This window comes from Lampetra fluviatilis, chromosome 11 (assembly GCF_964198595.1).
Source record: "Lampetra fluviatilis chromosome 11, kcLamFluv1.1, whole genome shotgun sequence".
Lineage (NCBI taxonomy): Eukaryota > Metazoa > Chordata > Hyperoartia > Petromyzontiformes > Petromyzontidae > Lampetra > Lampetra fluviatilis.
The window spans coordinates 12,224,508-12,247,179 of NC_136285.1; the positions used below are offsets into that span (position 1 = coordinate 12,224,508).

At 44.5% G+C, this 22,672-nt stretch overlaps 1 protein-coding gene across 4 annotated transcripts in view; it reads right to left on the reverse strand.

Annotated features, from left to right (window-relative positions):
- Positions 1-14,193: 14,193 nt before the first annotated feature.
- Positions 14,194-22,672, reverse strand: part of LOC144934823 (synapsin-2-like) — a 113,669-nt gene continuing 105,190 nt past the window's right edge. Inside the window, exon 15 of one of the 4 annotated variants that reach the window (XM_078861016.1) lies at positions 14,194-22,593. In XM_078861016.1, coding sequence (XP_078717142.1) covers positions 22,452-22,593 — 142 coding nt within the window. In that variant the 3' untranslated portion in view covers positions 14,194-22,451. The remainder of the gene's footprint in view (positions 22,594-22,672) is intronic. The other 3 variants (XM_078861019.1, XM_078861017.1, XM_078861018.1) reach the window with 3 other exon arrangements.

A 22,672-nucleotide genomic window follows, 5' to 3' on the forward strand; every position in this document is an offset into this window, starting at 1 on the left:
ATGTCGTGTGGCAGCAGAGTTCAGTGGCATTGTGGTGGTGATGTTGGTGATGATGCTGGGGCATTGTGATGGTGGAATACACGCGATGAGAGTCGTAGCAGAGAGAGAGAGACCGTGGTGATGCTAGTTGTTGGTGGTCCTGTCTGAGTGTGTCCTTAATGTTGTGATTAGGACGGCGTGCGTTTTAACATCGTAATGGCCATGGCAATATCAGCACGAAAGTATCTTATCAGTATTGTTAAAAGTAAAACAGTAGTGGTTAATTGACGATGGAACGTAACGTGTGGGTGGTAGTTGAGTTATGTTGTTAGGATTAGAACTACGTGTTATATCATCACTGTGATGCTTTTGATGATATTACAGCACTGTAAATAGTAAGCAGCAGAGGTGTGGACTCGAGTCATGTGACTTGGACTCGAGTCAGACTCGAGTCATGAATTTGATGACTTGCGACTCGACTTGGACTTGCATAACAATGACTTTGTCCCACCTCTGGTAAGCAGTAGGACTGTTAAAATCTTGACTTAAAACTTTCGTGACTGCAGGAATTCATATTCTTTGGGTCTTTCGGTAAAGTCACGTAGATTAGAACAATAAAATAATAAAAATTAGAATAAAGTGAATAAAAAAATCAAAAAAATATCACGTTTCGATTGCAACACAAGCAATCGTCACCAGGAGAAAAAGTAAAACTTCAGTGGTATAAATTGTAATGGCATGTAGTGTGTGTGGCAATTCAAGTTTTGTTGGTGGTTGTGGAGTTGAGATTAAGACTGCTTGTGTTACATTATAAATTAATGATGCCCACGATATTACACGACTTTAAAAAGTAATATTACTGTTAAAAGTGAGACCGTGGTGGTTTAATAGCAATGGAATGGAATGCGTACGTGTGTGTCTGTGCGTGTGAGACAGCACACGTGATGTTGGTGGTGGTGCTGTTGGGATTCGGAATGAGTGGTTGACATCATGAGTGCACGCTGCCCGTAAATGACATTGCAGCACTGTTAAAGTATTATTACAATAACATGTAAAAGTACAGTCATGGGATGCAATGTGTAGGTGGCACCACAAGTTACATTCGCGGTGGTGGTCTGTGTGGGAGGGTGATGTCCGGATGAGGAATGTATCCGTGAAATGATCAATATGGTGTTGGTGGTGAGTCGAGCAGAAGATGCGAGGATTGAATTTGAAGCGAACATATTTGATACCCGTGTAGTAAGAGTGGTGTTATATTGTACCAGACTGATGTTAAAACTTAACTAAGAACTTTTATTTCACCAGGTAAGGCCCACCCGAGGTATATTAGCTCTTTTTCAGAAGCTACCTGGCCACAAATGATAGCTCAACAGAAGTGGCTTATCGTGTGGAAATGCAGAGCAGCCAAATAGCCGAACGCATGTTTTTATACGGAGGGAAAAACCGGGAGAAAAATCCACGCAACCACGGCAAGAGAAACATGAAAACTCCAAATATACAGGCGTCAGGGTCGGGATCAAACCTACAACCTTCTGAATACCAGGCGAGGAAGTTAACATCTCACCACTATGGCACAAAGTTGTTGGGATTGGGAATGCGCATGTGACACGATGGGTTTAACATTAAAAAGTAAGATTCATTTACAATGTGTGGCAGCACAAAGTGGCATCGTAGTGGATGTCGCAAATAGGAATGTGCATGTATTGTGATATTTATAAAAATCACAGAACTGGAAAAGTAAGAACGGTGATACGAGAGTTACACAAGATGGATTTTAAGAGGAACATGTAATAGTCGTGTCGCAGTAAGAGTGGTGTGAGAGGTGTTGAGTTTGGTATGATGCTTAGATTCCAGTAAATTTACTGGAAAAGTGTCAATCAAAACCACTGTACATAACTCTTATCTGCAGCGATAAATGGGGTCATCCGCGATTTTTATACCAGTCCACCCCTTATCAGTGCCCTAGCTTATTACAGACCAATTCAGACCTTATTGGTCACCCCGTGCCCTTATAAATCTCAACGCTCATTCTAAAAAGTCCCATCACAAGGGAGAAACACAAACACATTTTTTTTGCCCGTATTGAAACAGTTGTATGCCATATGAGTAGACAGGTATGGATTTTACTCCTCTTAGCCGCAGAGTAAAATATGAAAACAATCATGGATGACCGCAGATAAGAGGATGAATTTTCCACGCAACTCGGCTTATCCACAAACCAACGTGGATAATTAGGGACTAATGACGCATAGTGGCATGCTGGGAAAGGGGCCAGTTCATTACCTGCAGATATGAGGACGCCTTTAGGGCCAGAATCCGCTAACCCACGACTTTCGTGGATCAGTAGAGTCGCATTTCCGTGGAGAGTTGATCTTTGAAGAGAAGCGAGTGCTTGCACGTTTCCGTGCCCCAATCTCCATGTGTATCTGTGCTTGCAGTATCCGCCTCTCCATGTGTATCAGTAAAAAAACACACGAATGGATAAAGTTATGCATTAATGGATGAACGTAATAAATAAATGCACGAATGGATGGATGCATGAATGAATGCACAAATGCATGAATTGAGGGAATGAATGGTAGCATGTGCGGAGTTGTTGAAATAAAGAATTGTGACACTATTTGGCAATGGTTTGTATGTTAACATTTTTGGAAAATACACTCACCACTGTGACGTAAGAAGATGTTTTCTAAAGACTAGGTTTGGAGGAGGAAAAACAAGGCATGAATATCAAATGCTCAACGTATTAACCACCTAAATTTCTCATTACTAGGTTGCAAACAAAAAATTAACTGCAGGGAATGTTTGGAAGCAAAGAAGGCTGCAAAGTAAGGCAAAATGTAAATATGGTACGAGCAAATTAAAAGTAATACAAAAAGTTCAAAACAAAGTCAATTGTTGGAAAGACACCTGGAAAAACAGGATGCACATCTTAGCTAATAATTATTGAATGGCAGGTAAGGATCTAAAAAAAAAAATTTGGTAGAAAGTTTTCAATCAGTGCATATTACCTGGTGTGATATACGAATCGGAAAGAAATGGATCTGGCACCTGCGATAAGCACGGTTGGCTACGTACGGTGCAAAAGAAGTCCAACATACAAAAGCTGAAAAGCATAGGGATATTTGTGGAATTTAAACTGACAAGCGAGACGGAGGAGGCGGGGACACGTGAATTAGAGAACACATGCAAATTAGAGATGGTATAACAATACAAATGAGTGTGCTGGGGAGATAATAACAGAAGGACAAGTCTGGTGATGGAATGACAGGTACCACCGTTGTGGAGGAGTGAGATTCGAGTTGTTAACGAAGTACCCTGGGGGGGGGGGGGGGTTATGATGCTGGGCGATCACCTAGAAGTGGAAAGAACATGGCCGATTACGATAATACAATAGCAAAGTATGTTCAACGAGTGTATACAGGTGATACGTGTGTAACAGCATCAGTTGACCTGTGGGTGTGTGCGCGCGAGCGAACGATGTTTGAATTAGGAGCGTGCGTAACACGATGGTGACGATGACCGATTGTGCTGACAGTCAAATCGCACTGGCGTATTGCGAGATTAATATATTTAACGAGAGGGGACAAATATTTAATGCATATGCAACAGCATCGGTGCCATTATGATGGTGTGTGTGTGTGAGAGAGGGTGGCACAATGTTTAGCGCACTGCGCCGACAGCCGCTCACGGCCAACACCGTCGACAAAGATCTGAACCGGTCCTGGGCCTCCCCCTAGGTCTACTCGGCTTCAAACGAGTATCTGGTTAAATGTGTAAACATTGCCACCTCGGAAGACAAATGCGGCTTGGGCGTGGTGCTGGCCACCCACCTCCTCGTGTGCCGTGTCGGCCTTCATTAGGTGCTCATTAACAGCACTTTCCCCAACAGTCTGTTAAGGCTATACGGGGGAACTTGGTCTTTAGAGCCTGCGTGAAGCTGGAAAGAAGGTGTGCGTGCGTGTTAGATTGAAAGTAGGATTTTTAGAATGACATTTTATTGTAATTACGGAGTAATTCTAACAATGCTGTGTTTTAAAAATGGGTCCCAAATTCACCAGGTGGCACCAACCAGCATGATCGGTAAAGCATGGTCAAATAACTCAGATGGACTGGGACGGCATGGGGAGATCATCCAGCAGTGGATTAACAAGATTACTGCAAATATCATTTTGTGTTTTAATGCAAGTAAAATAGTAATGGACATACTTAATTTGGAGCTTTCGTGACTGCAGGAATTACTCTTTGTTTCTTTCGGTAAAGTCACGTATAAAGAGAAAATAATAAATTAAATACTAGCATACGACGTTTCGATTGCAACACAAGCAATCATCATCAGGTATAAATGAAATAGAAACACAAATCTAGTATACTTAGAAATGTAATGCAATACAACAGAGAGTCGGATAACATACCAGTCAAAGCCCTACCTGGTTGATTACGTTCTTCATGAGAATGCTAAATTTGAGAGAGATGGACTGGTAGCGGTAATATTTAAGTTTATTCCCCCCCCCACCTCCCATTGGATGAATGCACTTGAAATATAAAACTTGTATTCTCATCCCATCTAAATGAAGCTGCAACTCAAGATGCCATCGTGTACGGACATCCGATGACACAAAGCAAACCAGTAGCAGTGTTAATATAAAATGTATTGTACTGCGATTCCTAAGGAGGGGGGGGGGGTACATTTAATACATGTGCAACACGAGTTGTGGTGGTGAGTATCATAAGGATAAGGAAAGCGTGAGGTCATTATGATGGCGATGATATTCATGTACATCTCCTACACATTATTACATTTCAGATTCAATCTCTAGACCCTCGTCTTCACTTTTTTTTTAAAGGGTATAAATTTGCACAGAAGAGGTGGGGGGGGGGACAAATCCGTAAGTTGTGGCGAATTTATGATACTGTACTATTCACGTTGAGGGGTGGCACAGTGGTGGGTGAGAGTGGTTTGTGCATTCTGCTACAAACCTGGTTTCCCCGAGAGCGATTCCTGGCCACGGCTAACATCCCCCCACAACCTCCCACACCTCACCCCCTTCACCAACCTGCACAGACCAGCATGGTGAAATATGGATCAACAACTGTTATTGAGCGGCACTGTTGGGGGGGGGGGGGGGGGGAGGGCTTCATCCAATAATAATGGAACGACAAAGGGCTGTGCATTATAATCCGTAAGGAAATCTGGATAAGAGGTATACATAGTTCTATGTAGAGTCAATTCTCGATATGCACGGATATGATGAATTTTTCCACCAGGTCGCTGCTCTTTGACACATTTGAGTGCGGATGAAAAAGGAGAAATTACAAATTTACACAGCATCTCCAAGGTCAATTCTGGGTCAATACAAGTCAGGTCAACGTTGGATAACAATAATTGAAGTGCGGATAATCGGAAGGTCAATGGATTAATTCAAGAGCATGCGTCATAGGTAATGTGTGACAGGTGGGCACATAAGGGGAGTTTGCTGTTATCGTAATACATTCTTATAATGATGGCATTTCAATGCATAAAATAAACATTCTGCAAGCACATGTCAGTACAATTTGGGGGAAAAAATCGGAGCTTGATCCTGGATAAATCGTTTGCAATAAAGATCTATTTACAGATGTTGCCACTAGATGGCAGAAAGCTCTCGTGGCCAGAAGTGCCCTTGCATAACTGTAAAGTGGAAGAGCAGCGATATATTTGTCAACTGAACGTGTGAAGACATGTGAAATGTATCCAAGCATTAAGTTGCAATAGTGACAACCGTACAAATTGTAGCAATCTTCATGAAATGGGTGTATTGGTCTTACTGTAGAAATAAAATTGGACGTCACAAAGGAACACGACCGATAAAAAAGGCACGGAAAATACAAATTAGTTTTCTTATAAAATGGCATTTTGTAATAAAAAAAAAAGTGGCACCCAATGATCATATACCAATTTAAACGTCAACTTGTCACGAATTAGAGCGAAATCTTCCTCTTCTTATTTCCCACACCTGCTGACAATTCCTCCTACCCCACCTTTAATCCAAAAATCGACCTCCGCACGCGACGTTGGCTGCAGTTTAAGCACCAAAAGGCCCCATTGTTCCAATTGCAAGCATTTCCCACCCACGATTCAGTCGTCACCGGATTGCAGTTGACCGCCACAAAGTTGGATTTAAATCCTCAAGGAGAACAGGAAATAGGTAAGGAGGGGGGAAAAAGCGAGTGGGTCTTTCTAATGTTCAGTTTTGCATGGGCGTCCAACATCTTTGATTGCATAGAGGTTTTTCGGTTTTAATTGCAACCAGCATCATCTACCAGTATATCAATTACCGGAGATACGTTGTCCTCGAATTGTAAATGCTGTGAGGTTACTCTCCAACTCACAACCGGTGTGTTGAACTAGTAACGAACTTGGCACGTTTTGTTTCCGTGGCAAACCTTATCAATTTGTCGGTGTCAGGTGGTGGCGGGTTTAACGACGCATTTATGTTTAGGCGATTCAACCCAGAAGCACCTATTGTGAAAAATATTGGTCGCGAACGCCTACGTCTTAAACCGATCTTTGATCACATTTATGCTCCACCTAGTGGAACAATCTAGGGGGACTTAAATCTAGATTTGAAGTTTTCGTGCCTGCAGGGATCCATACTCACGTAGGAATAAAATAAATTAAATCACGACGTTTCGGGCGCAACACAAGCGTCCGTCATCAGGTGGGACAACCACAGCAAGAAACCATCTTTTTTGCCCACTTCAGCAATTGTTTTTTGCCGTGGTTGTCCCTCCTGATGACGAACGCTTGTGTTGCGCCCGAAACGTCGCGATTTCATATTCTTAGGTTTTTTCGGTAAAGTCACGTAGGTGAAACATTAAAATTAATAAAAGTAAAATAAAATAAAAATCACGACGTTTCGGAGGCAACACAAGCTTCCGTCTTCAGGTGGAACCGTCACAGCCACGACAGCTGTATCAAGTGCTTGATACAGCTGTCGTGGCTGTAAGAATATGAATCCTTGCAGTCACGAAAGCTTCAAATCTAGAATTAGTCGCGATTTCATTTATTTTATTCCTACGGGACTTTACCGAAAGAACCAGAGACTAGGGGGGGCTTTTTTTCTACCTGGCTCAGATCGCCCAGGTCACTGCACACCTTTTAAATGGAGAAGTACACAGACGCAGGCCACACAGTTATTAATGAAAATAATAATTACCTTTTTTTTTACTTAGGTGAAACACCCTCATTGTTTCATGCGAGAGTGATACATTTATCGTGTAATGTCACCACATTAACGCGGTATTTCGGGAGCGACGTTCTCGCATCGATCATTTAACACGATACGCCACCCCCATCTGTGTGGCTTTCGGTGCCGCAGATGCCACTTGTGGGCGTTTGTTGCATGGATCCCTAAATCTGCTCAAATCGTGTTTGTGTTTTTTTTTATATCGTCATCCGAACGTGTCGCTTTTGTTTGCTCGCTTGCACACAGACTTCATGGAGATGCTCAGATTTAAAATTGCGATAACAAAAATTTAATATTGTTATTATTATATAACGATCATGATGACTATGTCAACTTACAACAGTAGTAATGTATCGTTTTCATGCTCTTTAAAAAAGAGGGGAATGCATTTAGACTTTAATTGCATGTATGTGTAGTATTTGGTTGGTGATGTCACGTTATAATACAATGCCATTATACCGTCAGTCAAGATGATAAACGGTGATAATGACAATACCTGTAATTTTCCTGGGAAAAGGCCACAGCCCGAAACATCACCTATTGCACATTTTTACTTTTTGGGGCAGTGTTGTTGATCAATGTGTTGAGTTTTATTGCCGTTGATACCTGCAGTTTGAATTAAAGTATATTAATGTTTGGACTGCGCTTGAGATTATTAAAATACTGATGATAAATATGGTGACACTTTAACACGTAGGCTTTCGCAAGAGCGCAGAAGGGTGGTCAACACATCTACGCAGACTTCTGCACAAATCGGGCCGTCGCCTGATGAAGCTAGTTGCAATAACTGGCGAAACGTCGTACTCCGTTTGTAAATTTTGTGGCATGGCTCCCCAACAAACCGGTGTCCTGTACTAGTGACGAATTGGCCACGTTCTGTTTACGTGACAAACCTTACTAGTTGGCCGTGTAGGGTGGTGGCGGGTTTTAACGACACATTTATATATTTACGCGATTTAACCCAAAAACTTCTTATGGATGGTGAAACTTGTAACGTATTATAATGAGCGTGGCAGTAGTTGCGTCGTGCTAGAGGATTTTTATTTTATTTTAAAACGTGATAATGACAACACCACCAGTTTTGATCATCGTTAAATTTTTGTAGCACTGCGAAATTTACAAATTATACGGACAGTAATGATAATTACTCTATGGTAAGACTGGCATTGTATCGTAACAAGAGTAGCAGGAAATATATGTGGTTATTTTGCAAGGCATGCATTTCATAACGTTATGATGATGTTTATGAACACGTCCGGTGTGATGTACATCAGTAGTAAATAAGAATATTACTTTGTGAGCTTGACAATGAGATACGTGGTATTAACATAGTAATACTGTATCGATGATTAAACGTTAACTTTAATAAGGATGGCATTGTATAAAACCTTTTACAGGTAGGAACAACAGGTTCCACAATGCTCACCATGTTTTATTTGTCTGTCGTGCATATGGGGAGGGGAGGGGAGGGGCTGGTCACCCCGTGGTGCCCCTATAAAACTCAACGTTTAACCTACACACTACACTTATACAGTTAGGCACAGGTTCCACACTGCCCACCAGGGATTATTTGTCTGTCTGTCTGTCGTGCACGAAAGCGCTGTCCAACCAAGTTCCTACCTGCCCACTCCGAAGGAACGTGTTTAAACAGTCGGCCTCAGCAGCAGACCATGCTTTCCCACCTGATGACGGATGCTTGTGTTGCGCCCGAAACGTCGAGATTTATTTTATACCTACGTGACTTTACCGAAAGAACCAAAGAATATGGATTCCTGCAGTCACGAAAGCTTCAAATCAAGATAGTAATACTGTATCGATGAAACTTTAACTTTAATAACGATGGCGGTAACAATGCGAGGTTGTAAAGTATAATTACAGAACAAAAGATGAAACGGTGAATAACACTTGTACGAGTGATATTGATGATATGTGCTTATATTGAATACATTTAAACACGACTTTAATGATAAGTGTAGTGCAATAATGATAGTAGCTTTGTAAGCCTGTAATGAATACAGATATCATATCATTAGTATTACTTTGCCGACGGTGGCACATGCTGTTTTAGGAGTGGGGAGTTCATGATGCCAGTGGTGAACTGTAATAAAGACATTTATATAACAAGATGACAATTGTCGTTTCATTTAAAGTTGCAGGAATAAAATGCGAGGTTATAATAAGGACACCTTAAAAAAAATCAGATAGTAAAAAAGACAATGTTAAATATACATTGCAGTTGTTTATCCATGCGTTCTTACATAGCTAACTGATAAAAGTGATGATGATTACACGTACATTACGAGTGGTAATACGGATCTTATTTTACAATACATCTCTCCACGGCATGGCTACTCCCTGCCGCTCTTATCTCATCTCACTTTACGTTCCTGCCCTGCGCTCTGCGTTCTAAATCTTTGCCCTCTCTTTAGGTTCCTCCTCCTCCTCCTGTCGTGCGCACAGGGTCTCACCTCTCTTCGCTGGAACACACCTCCCTTGCACGTTAAACAATCAATCACCCCCTCTCACGACCCTCCGCCGCTCCGCTCTTAAAACCCACTTATTCTCAATTGCCCGCTCTTCCTTTTCCCCTTGTTACTCTCCACCTCGCACAAACTCCTTCCCGGTCCCCATCTCCCCGTGGTCACCCATCAAGTCATTCGCCCACCTTCGTTTCTTCCACGCTTCGTCACCACCACATTTTACACACACACACACACAAATCCCATCCACTCATTCAGTTTCATCTCGCCAAACCCTCTTGTACCATACGTTAGTTCACTAGGCAGCGTCTTGGTTAAAGGCGCAATATTAATGTATGATAATATACCATCAATGTGTATACCTATGATGGTGATAACATTGTATAACAACCATTATCATGGTCACAGCAATTAAATAAAACATATATAATACGAAAAACGTGTGGCAATAGGGTACTTTAATAAACAAAATATTATCAAGAAATGTAAAACATGGTGAAGTATACGAACATAAGACAATTCTACTGTATGGTACACAAATTGAGAGTCCATACGTAAAAACCCATATCATTACCCCCATCAAATAACCGGGAGAACTATTTGCATATCATTATGGTGACGGCATGGTTTATTCATTATTATGGGCATGAATCGAAATGTAAATTGTGTTTCAGCAAAAGTCCCAACAGCGCTCGGTAACAACTGTATCATACCTCCATCGGGATGACTTCAAAAGACAATGAATGGGGCACTCCATCCACCCGCTTAAATACGTAAATGGTCCCACACTCGTTACGTAATATTATCACGTCTTTGTGTAAACACCGCGACAACGACATACGCTGCTGCTGCTGCTGTTGTAAGTCAAGATTGGTAAATGAATTGCCTCTAGGTTAATCAAGTGACTGCGCGTCTCTTGGGCATCATAGCCACCACTTTCAGACACTCCCCTTTACACATACACACATCCAACCTCACCCCTACTACACCCCCCACCCCTCGCTGATTCCGATTGCTCAACTGATTGTGGAGAGGCACCCCTTGTCTGTATTAGTGCAGGGCCATTGTTAAGTACATTGACACTTCATGACCGGCAATTAGACACACGCATTAAGCAACGCCTGCGTGTGTTGATGATGATAATGGCGATGACGCTGCTGCTGCTGCTGCCACTGTCCGCGTCCCGGTCTCCCACCGGACCGGTTTTTCTTGGGAGTCTGCGTAGACGGCCTGCACGCGCCTACTGCTGCAGAAATTCGTTTCTGGGTTGTTGGTGGCGATAGTGACGATGACGGTGATTGTGATGATTGAGCCACCGCCACCAAATTTCACCTGAAAAACCCGGTGGTGTCGCCTCATCAACCTGGAGTAGGGGATGGGACATCGAAAGACAAACAGCAGCAGCGATCTTGACCGTGTGAATCAATAGCGAACACTCGCATACCTGTCAACCCATATGGTTTACCCCGTATTCTTGTATAGGGAAATTGAGTTTTCAGGTCCATACGGCGTACAGCCGTTTCAATACGGGCAAAAAAACTTAGGTTTTTTTTGGTCTATTTGTGTTGTGTTTTTCTGTTGTGATTGGACGTTGTGGGATGAACGTTGAGATTTATAAGGGCACGGGATGACAAACAAGGTCTGAATTGGTCTGTAATAAGTTAGGCAGCACTGGTAAGGGGTTGACAGGTGTGCATTCGATAGGTTGTTTTTCTTATTGAAAACATCGATAATTATAGACTAAAGTCTGAACGGAAATATCAATGATGATGATGATGGTGGTGTCTTCATTGGTTCAATATTTAGGGACATGACCAATTCACATATTTAAAAGGGACGTTTTATTATTTAAAACAAATTTAACATATTGATAACATTTCGAAATAACTCGGTCGACGTTTGTTGTTGTCGGAGGTGTATGTGTGCACGTCTGTGTTCCATGCGACAGAGGGGAGCAATTCAAATGAAACATCGTGCGCTGGTTGTTGTACGTTTAGCAATCATCAGGCGCGTGAAAGGATGCTAATTAGTATATTTGGAAAGACACAGTGTCCAGTAAACATGCCAACGTTGGGTCAACGTTTAGCCCAACGTTGGCATGTTTTACTGGGGTGCTGGGTCACTGGGACTGATTGCGTAAGACCAAGAGTTTCACATCCACTTAAAAACAAACATTTCCTTTCTTCACCAACGTGTCTCAAGAGCAACACAATTTATATTTGAATTTTTATTTTTTAACAGATATGACCTTTGTGTGTTCCATGGCACGGACAGTTGGGAAATGGGGTTGGTGGATCACGGAGAGATGGAGCCGCCACCTTGCTCGAGGTAGCCAATGGTAGTGAAAAGGGATGCCCCTGTATGGGGGGGGGGGGGGCAGCATAGCAAGTAGGGTTCGGAGAAGTTTACATTTTCAAGTGGGGCTTGGTCAGGACGTGGTAAAAAGGACGCTCATCAAGCCTAACAACGGAGTGGCGACCAAGGGAGAGAAACAAGAATGAGGGTGCATTCACCCTGAAGATGCAGCAATGAAATCGGCTCCGGTGCAGGTAGTAGGTGGGTTGCTGCACAGTAGAGGGCACCAGGTGGTGCATCGGCCAGTCATCTCAGTCCGTCAACCCATGGCACCTGGGTCTGTTCTGTGACCTGCCAGTGGGCGTTCGAAACTTTAAGGTGGCCTTAAAGTGCACATAGCCTGGCACAAGCGCAGTGGCGACGTCACCACCACTTAGTGGCGAATGGCGGTTGTTGTATCACAGGGCTGTGAGGGATGGTGAATATTTGTGAAGGTCTTTATCCAGCAGGGGAAATAGCATGACAGAAGATGATAATTTGTGAGGACTTCGTTATCCTTACATATGTGCAATACCGTAATTCTAAAGGAGCTGTGTGGAGGCTTTCCTGAGTGCATTATAGTATTATTACAAAGTAAAAGTGCAGCCCTGCAAGTGCTTAATCTCGCCACTGCTTGCAAAAGGATCTCAACCACAGGGTATTGTGGCATCTTCTGCCACGTTGGCCAGACGTCTTGAAAGAGACAGCTGTAGCCACACTTTACACCACCAGACGCGCGCGACCTGCCGATTGGCTGTGATGAACCCATTGAGGCCGCTGGGTTGACAGAGGCCGGGGGATTTAATAAATGTGTCCATCGTTTAACTGCTGTGGTGAGATATCAAACCGGCGACTTCTGGATGACAAGTCCAGTGGGCTAAACCATTACACCACGGCAACATCTGAAATATTATTATTGAGGAATGGTAATTGTAAACGGGAACAATTAAATTACTGCAGTAAGAATGTGCAAGTGGGCTGCATATTGAGCGGCATTCGGCAATCAGTTATATTCGACCTTACTGATTGATTGGAGACAGACAAATTGGCCGCACATGTTTTTTTACTGATGTATTTTAAATATTAGATTTTAAATCCTATCCTAATCCACTGCGCCGTGTTTTGTCATCCGAAGTTGTTTGACCATATTTCACCACGATGGTCAGTGTGGGCGGTGGGGCCCAGGACCGGTTCGGATCTCACTCGAACTGATGTCAGCTTTGGCCAGGAATTGAACCCAGGGCACCAGGCTCAGAGCCCAGCACGCTAAACATTGAGCCATTGGTTCAAATCCTCATGTTTATTTTACCATGGCAAAATTAACAATTTTTCATGATTTATAAATCCATGGATATACAACTAGAATATTAAACGGTGGCTTATTTGGATGGGTATTATGGCCCATTTCGAACATATGGGTCAGAGAAGATGATGGCACAATTTGGATCCCCTGTTCAACTTTCCATGCATGATAAAACCATGAGATAAGTACAACATTACTTGCTATTCTTGTAATATAACTTCCAAAATAATATAGTGAAGTTAGGGAACTGCAATGTGTTGCCTCGGTGGACCGGCGGTGCAGTAAGTTAGCAGCCTGCACTTTGAACGTGGCAACCCGAGTTCAATTCCCAGCCACAGCGAATATCAATGGTAACATCTAAAATTGTCAATACACTCTGATGAATGATAAGGCGTGGGGAGGCCTTTATCCAGCAGTGAATTGACAACGGGCTGCATATTGTATATTTTTTTCCCCATTTAAATGTAGCTTTATTTATGGTAACATTTAGAATACCCCTTTAAGCCAGCTTTAAATAAGAGCTTCTCAAATTAAACAATTCATGCATAACTTGTAGCGCTTTGTCAGCCCACTACTGGGGTGAAGGCCTCCCCATGTCAAATTCTTTGGTGATGCTGACGTGCACTAGAATGGTGGAGGGTGAGCACTATGACCGGTTCACGAATCGCCCACCGCTGATGTTGGCTGTATGCTGGCAATCGAACACGGGTCACGGAGTCCATAGCATAGTCCAGTCTACGATCGCATAACCAAGATATTACAAGTGCGCCGTGTCTTGTGCATTGTTGTGTTTTATAAATGAAAGTGAGAAAGCAAAATAGGAGCGAATAACAAACATCAGTGAACAAGTGCTACGGAATACAATACATTTTGATATGCTTTTTTTATTGTTATAGACATGTATAATGCCACGATAATGATCACCCAGCAAATTATACACAACGCACAGTCCCACCAAAAATTGCACAAATTTTTGCACTTAAAAAAAATGCTTATTTCAGACATCTACTTTTATAGCAGCGAAATTCACAACTGTTCTTTTCTTACTCCAGAAGCGGTTACGGGAGGGGGCGTTTCTAAAAAATAAACTGAAAAACTATATCGGCAAACGGAAACAGGATTTACACAGACACGAAGAAAATCTAATCTACAATTACTCAGTGATAAGTTTGCATGGATTCTGTACAAAGAGCCACTACGTATGATTACACTGTAAAAATGTTTTGGTTCCTGGATAGTAAGTATTATTTCGTAATTGCTTACGCCTCAAAAATACAAAAAATGGCTATTATTCCCCACAAACTTTGCTTTTGTGAACAGGACAGTGAGATTTTGAAATGTGCCTATTTTCAATGAGAAAACGGGAGAATTTTGACTTAAAACTTTCATGACTGCAGGAATTAATATTCTTGGTTCTTTCGGTAAGAAATAACCAAGAATGTTGGATAATTTGTGTCTTTTCGTTCACGTAAAGTGAGAAAAAAACTACATATTAATCAAAATGAACATGTATTTATACTAAAGTAATACAAAAATTACTTCAAAAGATTTAGACACCAAGGCGCACTACCACAGGCGGGACTGGCCACAGTGGACCGAGTTTTCTGTGGGGAGGAACAGCGTCAAGTGGGAGCCACTGGTGGACCTCAGAAGGTGCTGATGCCACCACTGCACATCTAATTGGGCCTTATGAAACAATTTTATGTTAACGAAAAGACACACATTTGCCCGTTTTCTCGTTAAAAATAGGTAAATTTCTAAATATCACTGTCCTGGTCACAAAAGCAAAGTTTGTGCGGAACAATTTCCATTTTCTATACCTTTTGGGCATAAGCAATTACGAAATAACACTTACTACCCAGGAACAAAAATGGTGTTACATAGTGTTATCATCTCCACCGAGACAAGAGAGAGGTGCGGGAAGGATGCCAGGTGAATGTAGGTTGAATAGTAACAACTAGTGGCCTCCACGAAGCTTGCACAAGCCAACACTGGTCTTACGCGGGGATCTCGTGACTACTGATTTACGAAGCAAACGCACAGACACCAATTCGCAGCACATGGGCACGGCCGGGAGAATCAAGCTCAGAGGTTCAGCAAAACACACAGATACATACATGCACGCTCTTTGCGTCCGTCCCAGTAGTCGCTGTACAACGCACAGTTACGCAGGATCAATGCGAGGACTTCTATAGGCGACCGTGGGGTTCTCACACGATCAAGATCCAGCGGACACGGTTTTACACGCCACACAGGTAAAACGCATGTCGGCGATGGACCAACGATGCGATGCCTGCGCGTGGGAGCAATCGTAGGGTACCGCAAACTTCATTATTTGTTTTGTACATTTTGCACAGCGCAGTACGGACTTGACACCAAATGGTCACTCGAAGAAGACCCGCGACATTGGTTGGGTTGGTAGACACAGTTGGTTTAAACGATGTAACTACATTGCAGCGTTTTCCCAGGTGTCCTGCCCCGCTTTGGTCGAATCCTTTTAAAGCCACGATGCAGGCTGGACATTTTAGGGCAATTCTCGACAGCGATCGTCGCGAGAAATTGTTGCCACACCACTTGTATATATGATTATGAAAAAAATCAAGTTTTTTCCCACAAATATGGATAAATCAGGTTTCTGCACCCCCTAGTGGGCAACTGTAAAATCAACTTCCAATCAGACCACAGGCAGTTCACGTTACTCACCAAGACTGTGTGGCCCTGGAGACCAATCATCGCTCGTCAAACACACCATTCAACGAACTTTGTTTTGACTGTCTAGACAGAATTCCGTCACTCTACGCCATTGCCGTATACCAGGTTTGCCATAGTTGCTCAAAGAAAATTAATTGCTGGTGACAATTTCTGCAAACAACTGCCCTGAAATTTCACCATGACATATCGACCTCGCGATATCACCGCCGGAAACCTCGGCGCATATCTCCTCCGCACACAATGTCACATTCGGCTTAAACATCTCACACCCGTATAGCAGTTGGGCACAGCGATAATTATGTTCAGAGCGCATTTGGCAAAAGTGCGGCGCTTTACTTACAGCGCACTTTTATTATTTGGTTGTCATGGCTTGCACCTCTCATGCTCGGTGGCAAGGGTTGCAATATTATGCCCAAGCAGAAAGAACCAATGCCTCATGGTTGACGTATCATCTACACCGATGGCATCGCCGAATGAACAAATCCCCTTTCATTTGCGACAATGGTCGCTCATCACTTTTGCAGGCTTCCTTCGTAATACCGGTCGAATCAGGTATGAAATATTTAATGAATTGAACACACAAAAAAAATCACACATGAAAGTTAACACATCCTTTCAAAAGCTCGATTTTTTCTTCTTCATATGTGCGTCAGAGAATATAATTGACAGTCAACGGCTAAAAATAGTCAACGCAAAAGGCCAGATTTTTTTTCCCCGTGCAAAATTAATGGTGCTGAGATTCTTAAGTTACTGTAGTGGCGGTGTTTCGTTGCAACAACGGGCATTCTTGATTTAACACATCAAGGATAACGTGAAACAAATCAGTACAATTTAAATAAACTATGCTGGAAAACCCGAATAGGTCACGGCCTCTCCTGTCAGTCAGCCTCAAACATCTGGCTCTTACACAATAACATTTTTGCATTGGCTCGCAAAGCACTGACATGAATGCAACTCTCCCGGAAAAAGAGCAAACATATTAGAAAACAGAAAGACACAAGAAATTAGGTGGCATTACCATCATCCCTGAATCCTCACTGTCGGTCTATTATACCGGGGTTCCTCTTATACAATCAATCAGTGGTATACATGAATCAGGAACATTAACCTGTGACATGATGCCTCACCAAAATAACTTCATACATGTTTTACGTCATTGATAAAATGACAACAATTTCAATGGAAATGGCAGAAAAGAAAATGCAATCGCGTCTTAAAGACACTTTGCAAAATCAATTGAGAACACCGTGAGGGTAGAAGGGGGTTCTGTGACGGTTCGGGTGAGGGCAGGGAAACACGCAAGAGGAGGGAGACATCACAGTATAGGCCCGGACCAAGCAAACCTTGACCCAGCAACTTACACGTTTCACAGGTGTCACTTCCAGTTGTGCCACTCACACCGCTATCCGCTGACTCTGCACCGTGCGCCCAGAAGGTAAATATTATGATTCTGTCTATATTTAAATACACAAGTGCGAACGATCATTCAATCATAAGCACTGCGGGCGACGTTTGGGACGAGGCAGACCTTTGTACGGCACAGACTGAGAAGCCATCTGTTGGTTACAATTCATGGTGAAGGAGAGGCATCACAGAAACACTTCGGGGGGGGTGAGGGAGGTGGGAGACCACATCATACGATTCACTTTCAAGTTTTCAATATTTAACCACGACTAGACACAAACAATATGCAACCGCGGTGTGATAATGAAGCGCTCGCTGACGTCAACGTTTGCTCGCTGGGAGAGCAGCAGCAGCAGCAGTGCGGAGGATGAGAGCGAGCGCCCTGTGACCCGCTGGGCGAGTTGGCATACGCATCGTAATAAGGGTGCAACGATTCGCCTTCGTTAAGGGCAATTCGATGAATGCGACTCAACGATCGATCGCTTTCCCAGCGTTGTGACGAATTACGCGGCCACAATTGACGGCAAGGAATCACGCATCCAGACTTTTTTTAAATCTGATCCACTGCTGGATGAGGGCCTCCCCACGCCGTGCAGGTCGTGGGGGTTTATTTGAGCGTGCTTCGCCATACTAGGTCAGTGCGGATGGGTTGCAGGTGATGAGCACAGCACAGCAGACGTGGGCGCATAGAAGTACAGCCAATGCCCGCGATGTAATCACACAGCCTGCAGTAATCCGCTGCCGCGCAGGGTATATGACTCGGAAAGCACGTCATCCTTATTGAAGCATGTCATCCTTGAAAACGAATTCCTTCTGAATTGCTTCTTCTGTTTAGTTTGTTGTCCTTTCCTCGCACCTCCGTTTAACACGGTTGGCTACGTACGGTGCGAAAGAAGTTCAACATACATACACGTGATTCAATGCACATTAGCGAAGAGATTCAATATCAATCGCTGAATCGAGGCGTCACTGCACCTCTACAAGATATCAATGTGAGAACGAATGGATGTATAAAAGCTACATTGAGCATGAAAGTGTGACGTGAGATAATATATGCTAAATTGGGGGGTCATATTCTTAGGTTTTTTCGGTAAAGTCACGTAGGTAAAACATCAAAATTAATAAAAATAAATAAAATAAAACAAAAATCACGACGTTTCGGAGGCATTAATTTTGATGTTTTACCTACGTGACTTTACCGAAAAAACCTAAGAATATGAATCCTTGCAGTCACGAAAGCTTCAAATCTAGAATTAAATTGTGGGTGTCTATCCCAACTAAATACACTGCAGACATTCAAAATGCAAACACTACACCCGTCTGTGTGTGATGTCACACGGTACAGTATATATGTGTAACGTGAATATTTAATTTCAATTGCATTTGGCAAAGAACCACCGATTAATTGTATCCACTAAGGTCAACGTTTCACGTAGTATATGTGATCTCTGAACCAACATGTTATAGATATGTATCACTAAATACACTATTGTAATGTATATACTCTCATATAATTCGGCGTAAATTAAGACGCATTTTTTGTTGTTAAATTGATGTCTTATAGCTATTTAAAACACGTACGGTAGAAGCTACGAATGCACTGAATATGCAACGATCACCCCGAGACTCCCGAGCAAAATTGACACATGGGGGGGGGGCCGGTCAGCCCCCCCCCCGCCCCCCCCCCCCCATTGGTTCGCGGGGCCCTTTTTTGAGTGCGAGATCCGGGGCTTCATTTGCGCCATTTGCCTCCTCGCCGCCACCCGGCAGCCACGGGTGGCTCTGCTGAAGCGAGCAATGCGGCCTCTGAAATCTCACCACCGATCCGGCGAAAAAAGCACTGCAGCACTTGGGACTGTCACGCGACCCCAAAAAAACAAACAAAACAAACCAGGGACCAGAAAGCCAGCCGCAGAGGTAACACACGGGGAGGTGGGCCACTATCAGAATTAAAAATTAAAGGTTTGCCGAGCGGGGCGGGGGGGCATCTGTTGGTAGACACATCATGGTAAAAATCCACACTACGGTAATACGCCCACAGGTTTTCCGCTTTCTCCATGCAACAGCGGAGTCACGCCGAGTGTACACCACACGAGGTAAAAGACGCAACAACACGCGAAACAGCACGTCGTCATTAGCACAGCAATTCAAAATTACGACTTTCTAAATCCCTCCCCCCAATCCAACGGCTAAAAGTCGCCCTGAATGACACGGAAAGGTCGACTCGGCAATGGGGGGCCAGAGGGGGGGGGGGGAGCCCGCACGAGACTCGCGGTCATTCCGACGTTTCGCGAAAACCACGACAGGAGGATTCCTGATTTCGGCGAACGGGCGGGGAGGGGGTGGGGGGGACGCCGAACGCCTCGTGGGAGAGCGGACGAATTCGTCCGACGCGGAATCGCCGAACGGCAACGGTCAAAACGACAAGCGAGGAGAGAACGCCCTGCATAGAACGGAACGTCGCGCCGCGGGGGGCGGGGGGGGGTCAGGTTAGGGGTGGTGACCCGGCGGGGTCACGGCGGCGAAGTTAGGGAGCGACGTCGGTGAGCGACAATCGTGAAAAAAAGTCACCGTGGGGTTACATTCACGTATGCATAAGACGAAAACATTCAAGGCCGGGGGGAAATCTTACAATCTCCGGCAAACTTCGAAGACAGGATGAGCCCAGCAGTTCTGAACGCATGGGTCACGCTGCCCCCTGATTTCCAGGGAAGGGGGTGGGGCAGTGGGTGGTGTGCAGGCTGCGGCATGGATACCGTGCAGGAGAAATATTGAATGGTGCACGGTGAACGCTTTCACCACATTGCGGAGACAATGCAACACTCATACACAAATGCCTTATACTTACACAGAACTCACCGATACGCAACATGGACCCAAGTGCATCACCAACACGAAAACACACGAAAACACAACGCGAAACACATGCCTCACGCGAAAACACACCGACACGCAGCAGGAAACAAATGCCGTACTAACAACGGGTGGACTCTCTGTGTGCCTTTGCGACCAACCGTCGACTTTTCGCCCTCCGGGGCAAGCAAACGAGCTCGTGCAATCGCGGCGGAACGCGTCGATACCACTTCAGGTCACGCGCGTGCGCGGCAGCAATTCCTCTTCAACAAATTGGCCGCGAGTCCTTGCTACGTCATCGTCATCCGCTGGGCCAGATCAGAATTCGGCACCACAGGTGGTGGCAAACGTTTGGGGCGACCGATTTGTGTGAACGGCAAATGAACGTGAGACTACGTGATTACATCATCACTATCTATGGCGGGGGGAAAAAAAGTGTTCTGGCTGGCGTCCTGCCTGCCTGGATTCCTGTCTGCATGCATGGCGCACGTGGTGGTGAGGAGGGGGGGGGGGATGGAGATAGAGGAGGGAGGTCGAAACGGAGAGGAGCTGAAAGGAGAGGGGCAGGGGCATGGAGTGGAGAAGAAAGAGCAAAGAGGGAAAGCGGAAAGCAACCGGCAGTGGAAGGGATATTTAGGGAGAGGCAAGACAGGTTGAGGCGTGAAAGGAGCGTTGGCAAAATGAATAGCGAGGGTGAGAGGTGAGAGAAAGAGAGACGCACGTGGAAAGCGGTAGCGGGAGGGAAGTGGTTGAGAGGCAGTGGAGGGAGGAGAGGAATATGGAAGGAGAGGTAGAAGTCGGGACAGAAAATAGAGGAGAAAGAGAGAAACAGAGCAAGACATCGAGATGAATTGGGATATGCAGTGCAGAGGAGGCCAGAGAAAGCTGCATAAAGACAGGGCTCTGTATGCGTTTAAACGTTTTGGTGGTTGCCTGGGAGGAATGGAAGGACGGACAGTCATATCCAAAGTTCACGCGGTTTCTAGTTCTTATTAAATGCCACTTTTATGGTTGGGGGTTGGCTCATCATGCCTCCAATGTTGATAAAATCAGTACCACTTTGTGCGGAAGTCAACAGTGTCTTTTTTATGGATATACTTATCCCCACCACAGGAATGTGGATGTTCCATCACTTGAAATGGGAAATGAGCAACCGCCTCTTCTCATTTAAACAGGAACTCACTTTGGCTTTTGACTTGATTGGGTACATAAAGACGTTGGTATAAGTCAGTTGGTACCGACAAGTAAAATATTTGGAATGGGCCCGTGGACGAACTTGCCATTGTTAAATGAAGGATTCAGATAGCAGATGGACTTGTCTTTGACTTTGAAGGTGAATCTACTCGGCATGCGAAACCTGCCATCGAGATGCCCGCAGAGGGCAGCAGAGCACCGCAAAACAATACGCGCGAAACATTTAAGACGTCCAACAAAAATACATTTAGAACGCGAGCGGGGCCCGCAAACAGGTTTGGGGTTGCAACACGATTCGCGCACTTTTTTATTTTCACTCGGAAACATGTCATTTTCTCGGGCAGCGCTGCCGTCGGTGCGAATTACTCATTCCTCGTTAGCGGAGGTAAAAAATACGAGACATCACAAACACGCCGTTATTGCCAACATGCCAGGGTGCGTAGGGACCAAAGGGTGCAAGCAACACACACACACATCGTGCCAAACGTACACAATTACAGAACCGCGTCAGCTTGAACATCGAGCACAAACACAATTACAGGGTGTCGGATTTTCAACTCAAACGTCACTCTCGAAAAAAACGCTACCGTTTCATACAAGCGTGTAAATATGCGTGTATTTTATTTAGCTATGCTCGCTCTCTCTATATATTTTTTACGTGACTACATTTAGCCAAGCAGAGGGGCCTTGACTCGTAGCGGTCAGCAGCAACGACGTTGAACGGGGGGGGGGGGGAGGGGGGGATATCTACGACAATCTTTTAGCATATTCGTTATGGTAATATTTTTTTTAAAACAGCGTGAAAGCAAAAGCCTCCCCTCCCAACCGGTAAGCGATGCCCCCACCGCCGCCTGCCGAGTCGCCGCCGCAGATGCACGCGGTGGCGGACTTTCTTGGGTGCTCGCTGCATGGCTTGTTGGAAGAAGTGATTGGCGGTTGCGGCGGTTGCGTCGGAGGCAGCGATCAGTCAGAAAAGAGGCTGACGAAGGACTTGCGAAGGTTCCGGATGGTCTCTGCCTTGGCCTGGTCTTCCGTTCCGGGCGCCGAGCCGCGCGACAGGGAGGGCTCGGGGATGTTAAACGTGTTTGTCAGTGACTGAGATTTGCTGCCAAAAGGTTTTGGGTGGGGGGAGGGGAGGGGTGGGGAGGAGGAGGTGGGTGAGATAAAATATATATAAAAAAAAC